The 21,827-nt window shown below is 40.8% G+C and overlaps 1 protein-coding gene across 3 annotated transcripts in view; it reads right to left on the bottom strand.

The window, feature by feature from the left end:
• The window catches only part of LOC140126382 (A disintegrin and metalloproteinase with thrombospondin motifs 2-like), a 347,949-nt gene that overhangs the window by 260,590 nt on the left and 65,532 nt on the right, over nucleotides 1–21,827 (bottom strand). For 2 of the 3 annotated variants that reach the window (XM_072145781.1, XM_072145779.1), the window contains exon 3: nucleotides 11,249–11,402. In XM_072145781.1, coding sequence (XP_072001882.1) covers nucleotides 11,249–11,402 — 154 coding nt within the window. Of the gene's footprint in view, nucleotides 1–8,240; nucleotides 8,341–11,248; nucleotides 11,403–21,827 lie in introns of those variants that run through there. The other variant, XM_072145782.1, reaches the window with a different exon arrangement.

Genomic DNA, 21,827 nt, shown 5'->3' with positions numbered 1-21,827 from the left:
ATCTGGGGGTAAGTCTTGTGCCATAAATTGTTCACCCTTGAGAAAGCCTGGACAAACAGGCGATACGCATGGGAACTTGGCTCCTCTAGCTCCTTACTTGCTCCTACATGTGCTATAGGTAACTTTGTATTGTTCTTTCTAGGCCAGGGTTGTCCAATATTCTGTTATAATACACACGCACACATAATAAATATTATATATATATATATATATATATATATATATATATTTTTTTTTTTTTTTTCATGCTTCTTTTCCACCTGGTACTTTTTCATGTATATGTTTACCTATCCATTTCTGACATTTGTTATGGGAGCTATTGGATTTATGTGCACTGTATTGTATTGTATTGGACTGTATGTGCACTGGAGTGCTTTTCTTAAGACATATATAATTACGTGAGCACCACAGACAGAGACCCGCCAGCCTCCTGTAGTATATAGCCCGCCAGCCCCCTCTACAGTCATGGCCAAAAGTTTTGAGAATGACACAAATATTATATTTTCACATGGTCTGTTGCCCTCTGTTTTTTATGTGCATTTGTCAGATGTTTTTATCACATACAGAAATACAAGTGCAATCATATTATGAGTAACAAAAGCTTTTATTGACAGAATGAGTTAATGCAGCAAGTCAATATTTGCAGTGTTGACCCTTCTTCTTCAGGACCTCTGCAATTCTTCCTAGCATGCTCTCAATCAACTTCTGGACCAAATCCTGACTGATAGCAGTCCATTCTTGCACAATCAATGCTTGCATTTTGTCACAATTTGTTGGTTTTTGTTTGTCCACCTGTCTCTTGTTGATTGACCACAAGTTCTCAATGGGATTAGGATCTGGGGAGTTTCCAGGCCATGGGCCCAAAATCTCCATGTTTTGTTCCCTGAGCCATTTAGTTATCACCTTTGCAAGGCAAGGTGCTCCATCATGCTGGAAAAGGCATTGTTGATCACTAAACTGCTTTAGGATGGTTAGAAGAAGTTGCTCTTGGAGGACATTCTGGTACTATTCTTTATTCATGGATGTGTTTTTAGGCAAGAATGTGAGAGAGCCAATTCCCTTGGCTGAGAAGCAACCCCACAAATGAATGGTTGCAGGATGCTTTACAGTTGGCATGAGACAAGACTAATGGTATCGCTCACCTTGTCTTCTCCGAACAAGCTGTTTTCCAGATGTTCCAAACAATCGGAAAGGGGATTCATCAGAGAAAATGACTTTACTCCAGCCATCAGCAGTCCACCCTTTATATATCTTTTGCAGAATGTTAGTCTGTCCCTGATGTTTTTTCTGGAGAGAATTGGTTTCTTTGCTGCCCTCCTTGACACCAGGCCTTGCTCCAAGAGTCTCCGCCTCACAGTGCATAAAGATGCACTCACACCTGCCTGCTGCCATTCCTGAGCAAGCTCTGCACTGCTGGTAGCCCATTCCCAAAGCTGAAACACTTAAGAGACGGTCCTGGTGCTTGCTGGTCCTTCTTGGGCACCCTGGAGCCTTTTTACAAACAATGGAACCCCTCTCCTTGAATTCCTTGATGATGCGATAGATTGTTGACTGAGGTGCAATCTTTCTAGCTGCAATACTCTTCCCTGTTAGGCTAGTTTTGTGCAGTGCAATGATGACTGCACATGTTTCTTTAGAGATAACCATGGTTAACAGAAGAGAAACAATGATGCCAAGCACCAGCCTCCTTTTAGAGTGTCCAGTGGTGTAATTCTTACTTAATCATGACAGATTGATCTCCAGCCCTGTCCCCATCAACACCCACACCTATGTTAATGGAGCAATCACTGAAACGATGTTAGCTGCTCCTTTTAAGGCAGGTCTGCAATGAAGTTGAAATGTGTTTTTGGGGGAAAAGTTAATTTTCTAGGCAAATTGCCATTATAAAACCTGACGCAGTAAACTGTAAAATGTAAGAAATTTACATTTGTATCATTCTCAAAACTTTTGGCCATAACTGTAGTATATAGCCTGCCAGCCCCCTCTAGTATATAGCCTGACAGCCCCTCTAGTATATAGCCTGCCAGGCCCTGCTCCCAATATAATGCCAGTACTCACCTTCTGACGCCCCTGCAGCCACTAGCTGACATCATAGTGTGTGCTGATACCGGCACACACATTAGAATGTCAGCGTGCGGCTGACATCACGATGCCTGCTACGGACCAGGACACAAGACCGCGGTTCATGGAAGAGGACCTACTGGGGAGGGCGTCGGAAGATGAGTACTTTTTTCTTTCTTGACTCGAAAATAAGCCAAGTTAGGGTTTTTCAGCACATATTTTTGGAAAGAGCCTAGAGGAAGCTTACTATGATGTATGTATATGGATGCTTCTGATAATCAGAGATATCCATTCTTATAAAGTTTCATATAAAGCTTTCTATTTACGAGATTTCAAAGTGGATATCTCTGGTTCTGTGAAGCATCAAGACACAAATAACAAATTAGAGTGGAGATTCTCCTGTTTAATAGGATGCCAGAATTTTAGAATTATTAGATGTCAGGGTTCAGGAGATCTAGCCGTCTGAAGAGTGCCCCCTCCCAGCCTGTCAGCTAAAGGCAGAATGGAGAAGGAGGTGACTAAAAGAATTAGCTTATAGTTTGCAGAATTGTAAAAGTACATGCACCCTTTGCTTCTGTAGCTGAACTTGGGGAAAGGGTGATGAAAAGATTCTGTACATATTTGTAACATATTTTGGTAAAAGTTTATTCAGTTTTACTACTTATTAAAAATAGTAAATGACAAAAACAAAATAAAACCCCTTTTTTAACATTTTAAGAGATTTATCGGCTAATTTTATAAAGACCAAAATATGTAAATAATAAAATTATGTGAGACTTTAACTTGATAGAATGTCATGGAAAAAAAAAAGAAGTTAAAATAGTTTTTTATATGTGAAGCTCTTCCAAAGATATTGTCATTTAAAGAAGCACATAACTACACTGCAAAAATTCACCTGGACATTCCCACAAAGACAAGTTTCTTAAATATAGTCAGGGTAACAAAATAATGCATTCTCTAATTCACTGTATCACTTTAAAATATCACTGAAAGCAGCAATTTTTAAGTTGTTTGGAACAGCAGGAAAATTCTTTGAGTCCTGTTTGGTGTGCTTGGGCAAAGGCCCGGGTGCCCACAGAAAGAGTTCGGAGTGCCGCCTCTGGCACCCGTGCCATAGGTTCGCCGCCACTGGCCTAGGGGGTAATAGGAGCTGGAAAAAGCAATAAACCTGAGTAAAATTTTTATTTTAACACCTTTATCTTTATTGTGTTAACATTACTAGGGGATTGAAACGTGAGAATTTAATTTCGTGGGAAAACCTCCTAAACCGTTTAAGGACGTAGCCAGTTTATAGCTTAGTGATCAGACTCAATTTTTATAGTCTGACGTGCCAGAATAATTGGTTATAACTTCGGAGCACTTTAACATATCCGAGTGATTTTGAGATTGTTTCCTCGACACATTGTACTTCATGTTAGTTGTAAAATTGAAGTGATAAGTTTTGTGTTTCAATCTGAAAAAAAATAAAAATTTGGCAAAAGTTTGTAAAAATTCTTGATTTTCCAAGTTTGAAATGTTCTGCATTCCAGTAAAACTACCCAAAGAACTAGATAATGACATTCCAGAAATGTTAGTTATGTCGGAATGATATTTTATGCGTCCCCTCATATTTCTAGGATGTTATGAGGCGCAAAACTTTAGATGCGATTTTTCTTATTTTCATGAAAATCGCCAAAACTCACATTTTGAGGGACAACTCCGCTTCCAAGTGACTTTGAAAGGCCTAAATACAGTAATAGTAAAACCCCATAAATTAGCCCACTATAGAAAATACACCCTTCAATGTATGTAAAACAATTTCTATTAAGTCTATTAACCCTTTAAGTGTTTCACATGGGTTAAAACAATATGGACCTGCGATTTAGAAACTTGAATTTTTTTGTTAAATACAATCATTTAGGCCAAAATAAAATGATGAAATGCTCTGCAAAGTGTGATGCCCAATTTCTCCCGAGTATACTGATACCCCATATGTGGTGGTAAACTGCTGTTTGGGCACACGGCCGGGCATTGGATAAAAACAGCACTATTCACAACAGATTTGTATTGTCACAATGTATAGGCTATAAAATGTAATTTTTTTTGGTAATGTGAACATATAAGTGCTTATTATTTGCGGGGTGAGATACACTTGTATAAATAATTCATTTTGGGCGTCTCTAGCTTATTCATGAGATTTTATTAACTATTTAAAAAGGGGACACAAACAACACCATAAATTTTTATTTTGGATTTTTAGCACTTTTTTTTCCCTCGCTCACTGTAACGTAAAGCTAATATTTTATCTTTATTCTCTGGTTAACTACAATTGCGGTGATACCTAATTTATATAGTTTTTTCTCATCTTCCATTTTACTGAGCAAAACCAATATTGGAGAATTGTATCATATTAAAGAGATAAAGTGATTTAGATTTATTGTGCAGATTGATACAGACGCAATCATACCAAATATATACTTTTTGGTGTGGTTTTTGTCTTTTATATACTTTATTTGGTTTCTATAAGTAATTGGGCTGGGGACTTTTATTTTATTTATTATAAAATGATTTTTCCTTTTTTTTCCCATTTTTTACATTTTCCACTTGAACAAGCCTTTACACTGCAATACACTTGTATTGCAGTGTACAGTCTAAGTAACTGAGCATGCTGCGCATTTCTTCCAGATTTTCAGATACATTGCTGAAGTAGATGGTTAAAGACTTGCCTTAAGAGTGTAGATGACTTCTTTTGAAAGGCCCTTAGCCCTTAACATAGACTTTTCAGGATCCAGATAGCCAATAGATCTCTGGATGTGGATGAAAAACTGGTCCCTGATAGAGAAGGTCTGTTGGTTAATAAAATTGGATCTTCCAGGGACAGTCTTTTTTAGAACCGGAAACCGGAACAGTGGTGGATTAAGTAGACCATAGGCCCTGGGCTGTTCAACAGGCTTGGGCCCCCAGCCCTCCCTGTTCCCTATGCCACCCTGGCAACACAACTTTTCTATAGACAATGTTACCTTTCCATCAGCAGGATTACTTCTAAATAACTTAGGCCAAACTAAATGCCCATTCATGGTTTTGAAGCTTATTTTGCATTCTACGGGGGAGATTTATCAATACTTGTCTGGCATACAAGCCCCCGAAAATAATCACAATTATGGTGAACTATCAGGAATTGTGATTATTTCACTCTATGTTCTTCACTCTTTTTTTGGTGCACCTTTACCATGAGACTTGCGACACACTTCTGTCGGACTTTTCATGCTAAATTTGGCACACGGTCTCACTAAGCACCAGGACGTCCTATTATGACTAGTCATTATGTATAGCTGTGTGATATCACCTTTAGGGTGCAGTTACACCTACTTTTATTCCACTTAGGGTGCTGTCACATGTTAATGTTTTGATTCAGTTTTGTAACGGAATTAAAACGTACTGGGACATCCTGCGGTCAATCACCTATGCATTTGTAAACGCATGCAATTGGCAATTAGCACCCGGTGTCTTGTATTGTTCATATGGTACGTGTGATTACGATCTCAGGATTTTTGAGCAAATGCAAAGTGATGGCAGCTCTTTGAGGAAGTCATGGACAGGGGTCTTAAAATGGCAGGTGGTGCTGGGTGGTCATTTTTAGGGGTGGTGGGCATTGCAGACCTGGAGATGTAAGGCCTCATTCAAACAACCTTCCCGGGGGACATATATGCGGCCGCAAATTTGCGGCTGCTTATACGTCCCCATAGATGGCAAAGGCAGTCCGGAGAGGTATGGTGCCACACTTGTGACACCGTGATGTTCTCTATGGAGAGCGTAGCAGTCACTCCTCCTCTCCAGTGCGCTGCCTGTTTACGGTCGGACACGCATATGTGTGTGTGAATGAACTTCATCTGAGATACAGTATGGGGTCCATTCAGATATATATTCCACTATGAAATAGGGCTAATGTGCAGATACTGTGCATGCAGCAGGACTGACAGTTTGATAGCTATCCGTAATGCTGTGTACTTCCATAGGGAGACAGATTTTGCGAAGATGCTGGAATCACTGACGCCTGCAGGGTGTTTGGGCTTATTTATATGATATTACAAGACCAAAGTAACAGCCAGGAGGGATATAATGAAAGGACAGTGTGGGAAGCTATTAAGTGGGACACAGTGGGTGAGAGGTGTATTAAGAGCAGGGCAAGGGTTAATATATCAGTGATTTTACTTTAGCTGCTGCCAGACACAGCTACACATTGTACCTGACCTCCCTCCCCGTGCATTATCTTCCTGATCGTCCAGCAGCTCCTGCTCCATGTTCGTGCTGTTTGAGCTCAGAGAGGAGGAGGATAAAGCATAGGGGAGGGGCGACCAGTGACCTGCTGCTACTCTCATCACAGGGAGATACAAACAGCACAGAGCAGAGCAGCCATCAGCCACTGCAGAACTCTGTCGGATCATCATATGGACATTTTGGAGCGGTCATGGGCCGTGAGAACCAATGGCCCCAAGCGACCACCCATAACTCCCATATGATGATCCGCCATTGACAAGGAACCAGCTTTTCTTTGGCCAATAGGGAACCACTTGAATTATGAAGAAAAGGGTGGTTCCAGCTCAAATGGAAAAAAATCAAAGCCTTTATTTCAACTTAACGTGGCATCCAATAGCATATTTACAGGTCATGGGGCAGAAATCAATGCGTTTCAAGCACTAGTTGTGCTCTTACTCATGATTATTTCAGTATACGACGGGCCAGTAGTTCCATTTTATGCCCCTTTCTAAATTTGACTTCACAGTTTAGAAATCTTTTGTGTAGACTGGAAGCCTCACTTTCTTGTCCAGATCGCTTGGGATTTTTGCTCCAATTGACCCATTTTTAGAGGTCTCTTGAGTGGCTTTGGCACCATTGGACACTATATGCATGTAGTAAAAAGAACTCTGAACCCCATTACTTCCCGTAGAGTACAGAAGTCCTTCTTTTGAAAAGGCCGAACTTGATGAATTACTGCCAGCCTTCATAGGGAGGAAGAAGCTCTGAAGTTTTGAATCCAGGATGCTGCCGAGAAATGTTTTCTTGACGAGAAGGTCTGATTTTTGAGTACAAATTCTTAGCTCTCTGTGGCATATAATCTCTGTTTCTGAAGTGGATATCAGCAAAATATTGTCTAGATATGGTATTACTACAATGTCTTTGGTTCTTCGGTACACTAATACCTCATGATTTTTGTGAACAGTCTGGGTTCCTACATTATTCTAAATGGAAGGGCTTGAAAGCACAAGCATGTAAGTTTGCATTAGGGTAAATTGGTCATTTGCAAATCTTTGGTACTTTCATAAAAAAAAAACCTCTATGGATAGGGCCTAACGTGTTTAGTGGGAAAACCCTTTTAAGAGAGGAAAGGTGTAAAATCAACTGTTCTCTGGACGTTCCACTCATAATACCATTTTCAAGATCATTTAACAAGCATAACATGGTTCTAGCTGCAGTGGTAGTAATATTAGATTTCATATTTAGCATTGCTGATTCCTCAGGGATTTTTGAGGAAGTTATCAGATCTTTTAACTGTATAGCATCTTGGAAGAAGTGGAAGATGTGTTTTCTTAACCACTTTAGTAACTTGCACATGACCCTAGGGAATGGAATCCCAGTATTTAGTTTTACTTCATTAAATAGCAATCTGTTTTTGAACTCCCTAGAAACAGAGATCATCTTCTCTGCATCTTCCCACTCATCCAGAGTATTGTTAATTGGGAGTACACAGTATTTCTTAGTTTTGAGGCCACTGAAAAATTCATCCTGAATGGATTTTCTTTCAACAGTGTCTTCTACATTTAATGCACCCCTCACAGCTATGAGCAATAAGTACAAAATTTGCAGATGTTAACAGATATTTGGAATCAGATCTATCCTCAGGAGGTACGAAAGACTGATCTTTGTCTTGAGGGTCCTGATAAGAGGAGGCAGCTACCTCTTGATAGGGAGTCAATATTTAAATCTAAAATTTTGGGGGGGTTTCGGAACTGATTATTCATGTCTTACAGACAACCCATATTTTGAACTTAGTCTTTAAACACAAAGCACAGTTCTTCAATTAAGGAATATTACACTTCTCATTGTTTTATATATACAGTCCTTACACAAAAGGTTGGCATTGCATATAATAGAGGGTGGGTCATCCCATAGAATTCTGATGTCACTTTCTGTGCACCTACCGCAACTAGTCATCGCAGCCCTGTGGAACTGTCGAAAGACATGCCAATGGACTCAAAGGAGGCGCAGGTCTTCAGAGACTCCTCCGCAGGACAGCCAGGTGTGGCCATCATTGGGCAAGTCATTAAAAAAAATATTTGATACATATTAGTTTTTCGATCCAATATTTATTTCCTGAGATATGCCATAGTCCCAACATTTTTGTTACTCTGTATACTATTAAAAAAAAAATAATAATAATTTATATGAAGTTATGAAACAACTATGAAAAAAAAGGTGCCACCAGCCATTGAGGGTGTAGGCATAGCTGCTATAGTCACACCATTACTGGGACATAATGGCTTGCAGTAAAGGAAAGAACAATTTCCGGCAGTTCAGGGCACGTTGGGAGTTTTAGATACCACAAAGGATAGGGAGAACGGTAAGCAGAAATGAATGCTTGGTTTTTTTTGCAGGATGAGTCAAAACTGTATATTTTATAATTGTAGATCCAGACAAAAAAAAAAATTGGCCCCAGTGACAATTGGCATTTAAACATTTTTTGCTGTAATGGGACCAAGGATTATCAATAAAGCTTCATTACAGGCATATTACAGCTGATCATTGCAGTCTGGGACTATAGTAAAACATTCAGAAAGCTTTGCCAGAGGTCACAGTGGGCAGAGGGGTCCGTCTGTAACTATGGGTTGTCTGTAAGTCGGGTGTCCTTAAGTAGGGGACCACCTGTGTATGCTTTAATGTCTCCTATTTGGGTAGACAAAATGAATATAATAAAAAAAAGAGGAGGACCAAGGACTGAGCCATGAGGGAAGGAGGGGGTGAGAGAGAGACTCTGAAGGTGCGGTCAGAGAGATAGGAATAAAATCAAGAGAGTGCAGTGTCCTTCAGGCTAATGGAACGAAGTATCATGAGGAGGAGCTCTGTCATAGTTCATTCATAGTTTATATGGCTGAAAAAAAGACACATGTCCATCAAGTTCAACCAAGGAAGGGATTGGATGAAGGGGTTTAGGGGAAAACATTCTATATAACATAACAGTCAATGTTATTTTGGTGTAAAAAGGCATCTGGACTCTTCTTAAAACCTTGTTTTCTCCAGACAGACAGTGCCCGCTTGAATTTGGATTCAACCTGAACAACTTTCCACCAGATTTTTTGTATGCACCATTCATTTTTATAAAAAAATTAATCATGTCCCCTCTTAGTCTTCTCTTTTTTCTCAGATTAAATAAATCTAGTTGTTTTAATCTTTCCTCATAACCAAGATTCGCCATACCCCTTATCATTTTTGTGGCTATTCATTGTACCCTATCCAGATGCAGGGTATCCTTTTTATGGACTGGTGCTCAGAACTAGATGGCATATATCAGGTGAGGCCTAAACAATGACTTGTACAGTGGTAATGTTACATCCCTAACCCAAGAGTCCATAGCACTTTTGAAACATGACAAGATCTTGCTGGGTTTAGAGACAGCTGATTGACATTACATGCTGTTATTTAATTTATGATCTACTAGTACGCCCAGGTCCTTCTCAACGAGAGTCTCTCCGTGAAGTACTCCCACAAGGACATGTTTCATGTGAATTATTAGCCCCCAGATGCATAACCTTACATTTATCCACATTGAACCTCATTTGCCAAGTGGATGACCAAACACTCAATTTGACAAGTCATCCAACAGTCTATGAACATGCTCCGTAGACTGTATTACACAGTTATATTAATTCCTACTTCTAGAGCATTAATAAATAAATTAAATAGTAGTGGGCCAAGCACAGAACCCTGGGGAACACAACTTATAACTGGTGACCATTCTGAGTAGGAATCATTCATCTAGTTTTCAATCCAATAGACCTTATTTTACCCACCAAGTGTGTCTTTGCAAAGTCTAAGAACACAATATCCACAGCAGTTCCTCTGTCCTGGTATCTGCTCACCTCTTCATAGAAGCGGATTAGGTTAGTCTGACAACGTCTATCCTTAGTAAACCCATGCTGGCTGTCACTTTTACTATTTGATATCACATTCTCCTGAATGTAGTCTTTTAGTATCTTTTCAAATATTTTCCCCACAATTGCAGCTAAGTTTACAGACCTGTAATTGCCTGGTAAAGTTCTAGAGCTTTTTTGGAATATTGGCACCACATTTGCCTTATAATTATTGAGCTGATGATCCACAGTATCAAACACTGCCGAGTGATCCAGAAGAAGAACTTTGGATTTAGCAATGAGGAGCTCATTGGAGACTTTAGAAAGTGCAGTTTCAGTAGAGTGCATAGAGTGGAAACCAGATTGTAGGGCATCAAGGAGAAAGTTAGCCAAGAGAAAGTCCAAAATAGACCAGGTGTTCCTGGCATTTGGAGATGAAAGGGAGGTTAGAGACTAGTTTGTAGTTAGCAGCACTAGATGGGTCCAGGGAATCTTTGTTTAATAATGGGGTGACAACTACATGCTTGAAGGAAGAGAGATAGACGCCAGAAGAGAGAGAGGTCGAAGATTTTAATGAGGTGAGAAGGGACCACTGGGAAGAGACTGTACGAGGTGCGAGGGGATGGGAACACTGATGCAGGTAGTGGGGAAAGCAAGTCATACTCTGTGACTAGCTCAAAGGAAGAGAGCAAACATGGTGAAATAGTGCAGGGAAGGGGATTATTTTGGATTGGGAAATTATTTTGTAGCGAATGTAGTCAATTATTTCTTTGAAGTAGGTGGCCAGATCTTCAGTTCCAATGTTCATAACGAGAGGCTGAACCTTTGGTGTTTGTAAGGGATGAAGAGTATTTTAGAGCCTTTTCGGATTTTTAGAGATGATATTAGATTAGTGATATAGATCTGTTTGGCGAGATGGGAGGTGCTGTTATAGATTCTAATCATTCATAAACTCAAGAAAAAAGTAAATAGATAATAGAAATAGAACATAAGCCTTTTTTAATAAGATAATATTCTTATCAAGTAAAAAATAGCTTTTTGGTCAGATTGATATTTCATTTAATCAATAATCATTAACTTACCACCATAGTGTGTATCATTGTTCTGCCTTATAATGGACTTTTTGATGGCTGATCTACGATAAATTATATGGGTTCTACCATTATCTTCTTCTTGTTTATCCTTCTCCAGTGGTTCTATGAAAAACTCGTCACTGTCTGTACGGATCATACCAGCCTAAAATGACAAATGGGTAAACATTAAAATGCATATATGAGCTGCAATCTAAGAGTTTTGGTGGACTTGATGTTTATTAGGCTCCTGTTCCCACTTTTTAGACTTTGTAGCTGCACCATGTCAACCAGTGCCCCTTTTCAACTATGTTAGCACACTCGGACACAAATATAGTCAAGTGCAATGGCAATCACAATCTTTCTGTGCTTTTGTCCATTTCAACCCTGCATTTACAGTAAGACACATGCATTACCATTTCTCAATACTGTATTCTTTATATACTATATATATATGGCCACTTAATGTTATAGCTACTTATATAATGCATATGCTGTATGTAATACTACATTTGTAACCATAGCCTACCAATGTGGTAAAATGGATCTGCTCTCTAAAACATAAATTTAAGCAGGCCATGACTTTAAAAGGATGGAAGCAAAATGCAATCCACTGAGCAGATGAGACATCTGAACAATAAATGGTGGGTCGTGTCCAGTATTTTAATAGTAACACAGAGTTACATAAATCATGATTGTATGGCAACCATGTAAAAGGCTTCATAGAATATAATAATGTTTGTTACCCGTCAGCATTAGGAACATTCTTCAGAAGCAATACATCACCATAATCCTAAGATCTTCCCCTTCTTTTAAATTTGTATATTCTAATGCCATAAATGCCCTAAGCTTCACTCATTCATTGATCATACCAGATCATATGATCAAATTGGATATCCCAGCGTTGGGATAGGGTTGGCCTATCATGGGATGTGAATGGAGATATGCAAGAAAGTATTGGAGGTCAGATGGGAACAAGTGTTCTATCAAGTCCCAATGCTTAATGAATCCAAATCAACAATGAAAAACTAAAAAACTCAGCTTCCCTACTTATAACATTTTAACCATATCATTGTGTAACAAAGCACGTGCTACACGGTGGGCAGCAAAAATGGCAAAAAGCTGTTAAAAGTAAATGACAGAATGGATATTATTTCAATCCCCTCTGTTGATAAAATGTTATCAAAAGTATTGTATTGTTGTCATTAAAAATTTAAAACACATTCTCTTCATCTGGAAAATTAATTATAATAATCAATTATCTTGCCTCACGGGCTCTGTAAAAGTGACATGGCACGTGCAATCTGTTTCAATAAAATTTGATGATGGCCTAAATATGGTATAAATCGAAAATGTTTATTCAGAAACATGCAAGAGACACCTCTAGAATTCAAGTTGCTGCCATAGAAAAGTAAATCTGACCACAGGCAGAGGAGACCAGTTACGGAAGCTTCAAAATAGGGAAGTATATAGGATCTGGTTACTGGACACAAGAAGACCCAAAAAGTCTTAAAATCTTGCCACCTTAAAGGGAACCAGGAAATCAAATCAACCCCAAAAACTAAAAATATATTCATAAACTGCCATTAGAACGCATTGCCTATATTCCTACATTTTAATTTTCCATGGCTGTAAACTTAAACATTCAGGTGCAAATGACCAGAGGAAAGTTCTATCAGTGTCTTCCTTGAAGCAAAGGTCCGGTTTATTCACAAGTCTGCTGCACAGGCATGCCTCCCAGTCCTTGATTGACACCCCATATGATTATCTGCACTGTGGTGCTGAGGGAAGCAAAAAGTCTGCTCCCCCTGAAGCTTGTTAGAGGAGCAGAGATTAAAGGGGTATTCCGGGAATATGAACATGCAATACAAAAACCCACAATGCTATAAATAAATTAAATACAACAAAACTCAATGTCATTAATCACAAATTATTTGCTTCTATGATCCAAAAACTTTTATGGGCCTTTTAATAAGTAGGCACAGTTATCTCCAAGATAAGCACCATCTACAACTCACATGAGCCCTCAGTTCTCACTAACAGCTCCTCCCCTTATTCTCTGCTCCCGGTGATGACCTAAGAGACTGTGCGGCTGTTACCATAGTAATGATGTGTGCCATTACAATTTAATACTCCTTGCCATTCACTGAAAGCTGGAAATAAAATGTGTTGAAATGGATGAAAAATCTAATTTACACCAGTTTCTTTACTTTGCATTCCAAATAACCCCTCACCGTTATTGTTTGGCTCAATATGTATACAGATTTAACTAATTTCGATGACGGACCCCTCATTTTCAAAATCTGTAGGGGTCTCAGCACTGAGACCCCCACTGATCAGCAAGTTAGGCCCTATCCCATGGATAGGCCCTAACTTTAGTTTGTGGGAAAACCCCTTTAATACTTGATTATGACTGGCCAGAGGCCCCTATATCTCCACGCATACCACACACCACTTTTTTTGTGACACCCATGAAGAAGGAGAGGAAAAGGAAGTGAGAGCTATAACCAAAAGGGTTGGTGACCCTAGGTGCCATCATGGTTCAAGGAAACAAAATTACCGGTGGGCAATTACCAATATCCCCCTCTCACCATGACAGCACCCAACCAGAGAGAATAGCATAGAATTAGGGGGGAAGGGAACACTGAAGACAGAACTTTACATCCTAAAATCAGTTTGCTTATAGAAGGTGTGGGGGAAGACTAGATTGCAACCGGGCAAATTTGGTTTACAGAAACCTCCCAAAACTGTGCCCAAGAGGTGGGCTCGAATGAGCTCGAGGAGCTTCCAGCACAGGCAAATCTGTGATACCTTTTAATGGCTAACTGAAATATAAGATGTTACAAGCAACTTTCGGGGCGGCTATGTTCCCTTCATCGGAATGGTATAACAGTCTTTAAGTGACACAGATCTTATACACCATGAACAGAGAAGAAATGCACACAAAATCTAAACAAAAGGACAATAGCAATAACAAAGTTGAGACAACAGGTTCTTAATTCGATAAATTGGGTAGTGTCATTGCCTGTAAGCTCTGGAGTCTCTGATGAACCATTATCTCAAAATACATCTTAAGGTTGTAGTAAGTAATGAATCCCTTTGATAGATTTTGTATAAATGTAGGTGTGGTATAGGATGCTTGCATTCTTTTGTTGCTTAGCATAATATTCTGCTAAGTATAATATTCTGACAAATATGCTGCAGTTATACATTGCAGCTAACAGGGCAGGAGACAGGTAAGATGGCAGAGAAAAATGAACAATTATGTTTCTCAAAATGTTTTCCATTTTCGCTCTGTTTGCTTTGGTTGTTTTACTTTCCTACCGTCCTTCTATCCCACCAATAACAACTATCCATGTCAATGCCTCACTCCTGTAGTCGCCTTCCAACACCACTCACACACTCTATACGTTATGTAACCATACTAACTAATCAGTATTCTGTTGTGAAACAAGAATTAACTTCTTATAAATCTATAAAGCATCTTTGGTCTTTTCTTTCTCCTTCTGCTTGCTTCAGGGGACATCTCTCCTATCTCAGGCACACATTCTGCTTATTTTAACACTTTACATAGAAACCCTGCTAACCTTATAAAGATTCTGTGTATCCCCTCTTCTCCTCCTCCACCCGTAACGCCTTTTAAAGCAAACCTACCACTTCGGATAGGGCTTATAAGCAGCACATGCCGCGGACATGCCGGCACCAGCTCACCCTGAGCTGGTGCACGGCATGTGCTGCTTGTAAGCCCTATCAGAAGGGGTAGGTTTCCTTTAAATATGCCCTATGGAATGCCCGCTCTGTGTGTAATAAAGTAGAATCAGTTCATGACCTCTTTCTTTCGAAGTCTTTTGACATGTTTGCCATCACAAAATCATGGATCCAGCATGATGACTCCGCCTTGGATGCGGCATGGTCTTATGGCGGTTTACACTTTCTTCCACTGTTCCAGACCTGAGAATAGGCAGGGAGGAGGGGTAGGTATACTCCTCTCTCCTCAATGTACATTCCAGGTCATTCCTCCTGTACCCTCTCTTACTTTCCCATCTTTTGAGGTTCACATCCTCAGACTTTTCCGCCCATTCTCTCTCCGTGTGGCTGTAGTATACCGTCCTCCTGGCTTACCCTATCAGTTCCTTGACCACTTTGCCTCTTGGCTCGCTTGCTTTCTATCCTGTGACAATCCAACCATCATCATGGGAGACTTCAACATCCCGGTTAACACTCCCCTTCTGCCTCTCAGCACTTACTACTTCTCTAGGTCTTTCACAACTCTTCAATTCCCCCACTCATAATGAGGGAAACATACTTAATTTGTTCTTATCCCGACCATCTTCAATATCTAAATTTTACCAATTCTTCCTTTCCACTTTCAGACTATAACCTCCTTTCTTTTACTTTCAGCAATCCTTCACCTTCTCAGAATCCTTCCACCCAACATTCATATCGGACCCACATGCAATAGATACTCACCAACTCATAGAAACCTTACAGTCTGCATTGTGCTCCATCTCCTCTTTTACCTGTCCAAACCAGGCTACTAACCACTAAAATCACATCAGAAGCAGGCTAGATGTAATGTCACCACTCACTATCTGAAATTTTCAAACACAGACGCAGGCAACATTGGCACACCGAACAAACTCGTTTCCTTCAGCAGTGCTCCAGGAATGCCGAATGTCTGGAGAAAATCGTGCACATCTGCAGACTTTTTACACGTCAAATTTATGCTAAAAACTTATAACTCTGCCCTTCACCTTGCTAAACAGGTCTGTTTTACTAATTTAATATCCCCTCTCTCTAACAACCCCAAAAGGCTCTTTGATACTCTTCACTACTTACTAACACCAAAGGTGCAGCCACCTGTTACAGACCTTGGGGCTGAATATCTGGCCACTTTAAGGATAAAATTGATTGTATTTTCCAGGAAATAATTGCTCAAGCCTCTCACCCCACTAATCCCCTTCCCTCCGGTGCCTTATCTTGTTCACTCTCTTCCTTTGAGCCAGTGTGAGGAAGAAGCGTCCAGGCTCCTTTCCTCTGCTCGACCCACTTCCTGCATCAGTGACCCCATTCTCCACATCTCGTACAGTCTCTCTCCCCAGCAGTCACTTCAACCTCTCTCTCTCTCTCTTCTGGTGTTGTCCCCTTTACTATCAACTTTGCGGTTACCCCTTTACTAAAGAAACCTTCACTAGACCCATCCAATGCTACTAACTGCATACCAGTTTCTAACCTCCCTTTCATCTCCAAACTCCTGGAACGCCTGGTCTATTCTCAACTAACCCGCCATCTCTCAGCTAACTCCTTCAACCCCCCTGCAATCTGGTTTCCGCTCTATGCACTACACTGAAACTTTCTAAAGTCTCCAATGATCTCCTAGCAGCATCTATTAGCAGCATTCAATACTGTGGACCACTAACTCCTCATCACGATGCTTCACTCCATTGGCCTAAAGGACACTGCACTCTGTTTTCTTCCCATCTCTCTGACCGCACTTTCAGTGTCTATTTTTCTGGATCTCTTTTCTTTCTCTTCTCATTTTTCTCACAGTGTCTGGGTTCCTCAGGGCTCAGTCCTAGGTCCTCTTCTGTTCTCCCTCAATACTTTCCCCAATGGACAGACCATCAGCAGATTCAGTTTCCAGTATCATCTCTATGCTGATGACACCCAGCTGTATACTTCTGCACATAAGCTCACCCCTGCCTTAATCCAGAACACTAGTGAATGTCTCGCTGCTGTCTCCAACATCGTGTTCTATTTCTAAGACTGAACTTCTTGTCTTTCCACCGTCTACTAACTTACCGAACCCTGACCTCTCCATCTCAGTCTGGGATCTCTATAGCACCAAGGCAGCAGGCTCACTGTCTTGGGGTTGTGCTGGACTTTGAACTCTCCTTTTCAACATGCATTCAATCTCTCGATCACTCTTGCCGCATGCATCCCAGAAACATCTCCAGAATCCGACCATTTCTGACAATTGAAACTTCTAAAATGCTAATTGTTGCAATTATTCACTCTCGACTAGACTACTGTAACTCCCTACTAATCAGTCTTCCACTCACTAAACTCTCTCCTCTGCAATCTATTCTTAATGCAGCAGCCAGGCTCGTCTTTCAGACCAAACGCTACACGGATGCCTCCAGTTTGTGTCAATGACTGCATCTCTTCCCTATTCACTCTAAAATAATAACCGTCATCCACAAAGCTCTGAATAATTCTGCACCTCCATACCTCTCTTCTCTCATCTTAGTCTATCGCCCTTCTCGTGCTCTTCGATCTGCCAGTGACATTAGATTAATTTGAACCTCTCATGCACGTCTCCAGGACTTCTAGTGAGTCACTCCAATTCTCTGGAATGCCCTTCCCCAGACTCTCAGACTAATACCCACCCTTCAAAAAAGCAAACATGCTCTTAAAACCCATCTCTTTAGGCAAGCCTATCAGTCGCTAACTGCATGAAACGTGAACTCTCCCTTTACTAATCTATCCTATGTCCTATCTCCCGTCTGTTATCTGGCATACAGCAGATATATTCCAAGTTCCAGGCTTCTCTACAGTCTTTTTTACCTTGGACCCTGTAAATAAGATGGCGGCTGATGGCTGGTTCAAGCAGCAGAACTTTTATTTAATTTATTTATTATTTTATATTGTTCCGTTCCAAAGAATGGCTGGACCATTATACAACCTGTTGTGTCAACACCTTCATCTTCTTAGAATGTAAGTTCTTGTGAGCAGGGCTCGCACTCCTATTGTTCAATATGACTTTGTTCTATGTAATCTAATATTATATTTGCATACGTCCCTTATGATTTGTAAAGCGCTACAGAATTTGACGGCGCTATATAAAGATTATTATTATTAAGTCCTGTGTGGAGGGTGTCAAAGAGGGTAATAAATAATAATAATGTATTCCCAAATTTGTCTCATTTTATGACTGGAAATTGCCCTTTAATATTATAACTTTCATATCCAAGGTATTATGGCCAGGACTGCAAAAATGTTTTGCCACAGGTAGATGTTTCTGATCCTCTTTTATTGTGTGGCTATGAGACCGTATCCGAGCTTGTCCAACATGGACATTTTGTGCACACAATCAGGTAGACCACATTAGAAGTGAAACATGGGAGGTTATATTCCTGCTGTGTGCTGGGGATCTGTATCTTGTCGTATCTGTTCGAAATCAGAGAGCAGGTTTTGCAGCATCTGACATTACAGGGGAAAGTTCCTTTTTGTATGTTAGATGGTATACGCTGAACTAATAGCCAACTTGATCCTTCTGGATATGGCTAAAGCTGGTGATATTTTTCCCTTATTTCTGCCTGCTAAAAAGGACAAGGAAACTGTCAGATAGCCAGATAGATGTAAAGAGGGCTATAGAAATCTAATTTGTGGAACTCCCTGTCTGAAGATGGCTTGTCACAAAATGAGTCTAATCTCCTAAGAATGATGAAACTGGCCTCTAAGTTTCATCATTCTTAGTAGATTAGACTAATTTTGTGACAAGCCATCTTCAGACAGGGAGTTCCACAAATTAGATTTCTATAGCCCTCTTTACATCTTTAGGAAGAAAAAGCTGGGTCCGTGACCATAACCACCCATTTCCCGATTTATGAAGGCTACTGCTGTCACATTGGGACAAATTTATCAAGCTGTCTCAAAGTCAGAATATTTCTAGTTGCCCATGGCAACCAATCACAGCTCCCCTTTAAAATATTCATGAGCACTGGTAAAATGAAAGCTGAGCTGTGATTGGTTGCCATGGGCAACTAGAAATATTCTGACTTTCAGACAGCTTGATAAATCTGCCCCATTGTCTGAGTGCATCTTCAAGCCGTTTCCCAAACTGATTTTCAGAGATGCCCTTATTGCTTCGAGGATGGCTCTTAACTCCCTGAAGTTCAAATGACATTGAATGTTTGTCCTTGTCCCAGGGTGCCTGAAAGAAGATGTTCCTATTAACCGGGTTCCCCACCTTCAGGAGTCCACATCTGTTACAAGACAGACTCTTCTCCTGCCTCCAGGACAACCCCTTTTAAAAGGTTCTCCTCCACCAACCACTAATCGAGGAACCTTAAAATTTGCCAAAGAAGAGGAATTCTCTGATCCAGACTGGATTGTTTTCCATTTCAGTGCTAGAGCATATGAAGTTGTAGAGGCCTGGGATGGAGCATCGCCCAAGGGACTGCCGGGTTAGAGGCCGTAAATAGTCCCAGAGTCGTCATTATTCCTCTTATCATAAGTGACCCTTTCTGTAGACTCCTTACTAACAATATTTTTTAATATTGGACTTGCTGTGGTTTGGTACCACCAGGTCGCTCCACAGGTGCATCTTTGTCCCCAGTGGCCACCAGACGTAGTACAGAGTCGTAAGGTAAAAGCGTAGTTGGGGACAGGCAACACAGAATCAGAGTCGGGGACATAGCAATAGGTCAGGACAGGCAGCACAGGAGTGAAGTCAGGAACGGAATCAAGGTCACGATCGGAAATCAGTATAAATCGCAAAAGGGCAAAGAACATAGCATAGAAGCACAAAGATCCGGCAGGGGACATAGGAAGGGGTGGAATTTATCAAGCCAGGCGGCCGGCCAGCCAGCGACAATTATTGGCGCGCTGGCCCTTTAAATCTTACAGAGCCGATGTGCATGTGCCCATGGAGGCTAGGATGCGGGCAGGTAAGCGAGCATGCAGGCTGGCTCCAGGGACACAGAGAGGCATCCGGGATATGGGTTGAGGGGCACCCTTGACAACAGCTTTAACTGAATTGCGTACCTCTTGTTGTATAAAGTAGCACATGGTCTCTAATAGCACTAACTGATCCTGAGAAATCATACGTTGTATACAGAAGTCACAGGATGGCTTAGGATATGAGGTAGGAAGACAGATTTTACATTACCTGTTTTTAGTACTACTCGTGGATTTCACACTAGGGGTTTCTTCCCTCTAAAAACAATCACAAATAAAGAGATAAGAAAGCCTGTAAACTGGTTCTTATTAAGGCCATACTCACCACCAATCGGACTACTCCTCAATTATTATCATGGTGTTATCCGCTCACCTTCATCTGTACTATTGGTGCAAGTGGTGTGTGTAGCAAGAACTTTTCTAGTTTCTCTGTCGAAACAGCAGGTACTGGAGCTGAAATGGATCTTGCAGCTGGCTGTAGGCGTGGAATACACACAGAGACCACTGTGTGGAATCTCAATCTAAATTTTCCACCCTGTGATGTCACCAGAGATGTGGGACGCCGACAAGCACCCCACCTCCGATTCCCGGCAGAAGTGGGGCAGAGACATGACTCTCCATGCCATATCCAGACCTCCTCAACCACTGAAGGTGTCACTGACCCCCACCCAGCAGCATCACACTATCACCCTGACCCATCCCTAGACTGAGGTAAGCCTCCGTAAGGGGGAGGCTGTGGCCACCTAGGGACTACTCTTCCCCGACTTGCCCAAACAACACAGAGCCAAAAGAACCTCACTGAGGTTCTCCTGGGTCCCCACCAGAGGACACGATACTACTAAAGGTGAGACCGGCCTTTTAAAGACCTGGAGTTTCCTGTCCCCAGAGGCCGACCCAATTTCTGAGTGGGAAATGTTGATTCAGACATTTGATCCCCATTTCCATTACCCAGTTCACCACTGGTAACAATCATTTTTTATATTCTGATGGGTATCCCCAGGTATCCCAAGATGTCATATTTAGACTTCTTTTTATAAAACTTTACTTTTTTACACTTTTTTTTGTTTAACTGTATTTTTATTTCGTTTTTCAGGTTTACAGCTTATACATCTTTCAAATCACTACATACAGGTGAAAAGTAGCATTTTTAGCAAGGTATCTAGGTTTTAACAAAGTAGATCAACAGGGTCTTATCAACTGACATAGACCAACTCGTATAAAACAATAAAAGCCCTTAAGGTTGTTTTCCTAGGGCCACAGGTCCAATAAACAGATATAATCAACAAAGAAAGTGAGGAAAGACAGACAATAGACTGGAAACATGAGGGAAGGGGTGTAGGATGGTATCTAATTTAGCGAAATAGTGGGTGCTCCCCATTGTGGAAGCGATCTCATTAGCAAACCGTCCGACCCGTCCAATAATCATCCCATGGGGCCCATATGTGGTTAAATGTTTCTACTGTGTTATGTAGGAGTGCGGTAAGGTATTCTAGGGTGCGTATCTCTTGTATTCTTGTACAAAGCTCCATCCGGGAGGGTGCTGTGGCTTGTTTCCATTTTACAGAGATTAGGCACTTTGCTGCTGTAAGGAGATAAAGAAGTAATCTGGAGGTGTGTTTGCTCATTCCTTTTGGGTAAAGGTTTAACAGACAGGTACTCGGGTCTATAGGGATCCGACATTTAAGAACCAAGGAAAGGATGTCTGTAACTGTGAACCAGTATGGTTGTATAGTTGGGCAAAGCCAAAAAATATGTGGTACATCCGCTCCCCCCGCTCCACACCGCCAGCAGACATCAGGAGAGTCCGGATATATATGATGTAATAATGCCGGTGTATGGTACCATAGCATTAACAGCTTATATTGATTTTCTTTGTATTGGATGCATTGAGATGCTTTAGCCGCCCTTT

This window comes from Engystomops pustulosus, chromosome 4, assembly GCF_040894005.1.
Source record: "Engystomops pustulosus chromosome 4, aEngPut4.maternal, whole genome shotgun sequence".
NCBI lineage: Eukaryota > Metazoa > Chordata > Amphibia > Anura > Leptodactylidae > Engystomops > Engystomops pustulosus.
Note: the sequence above shows the minus strand (reverse complement) of the source record. Positions and strands in the feature narration are given on the sequence as shown.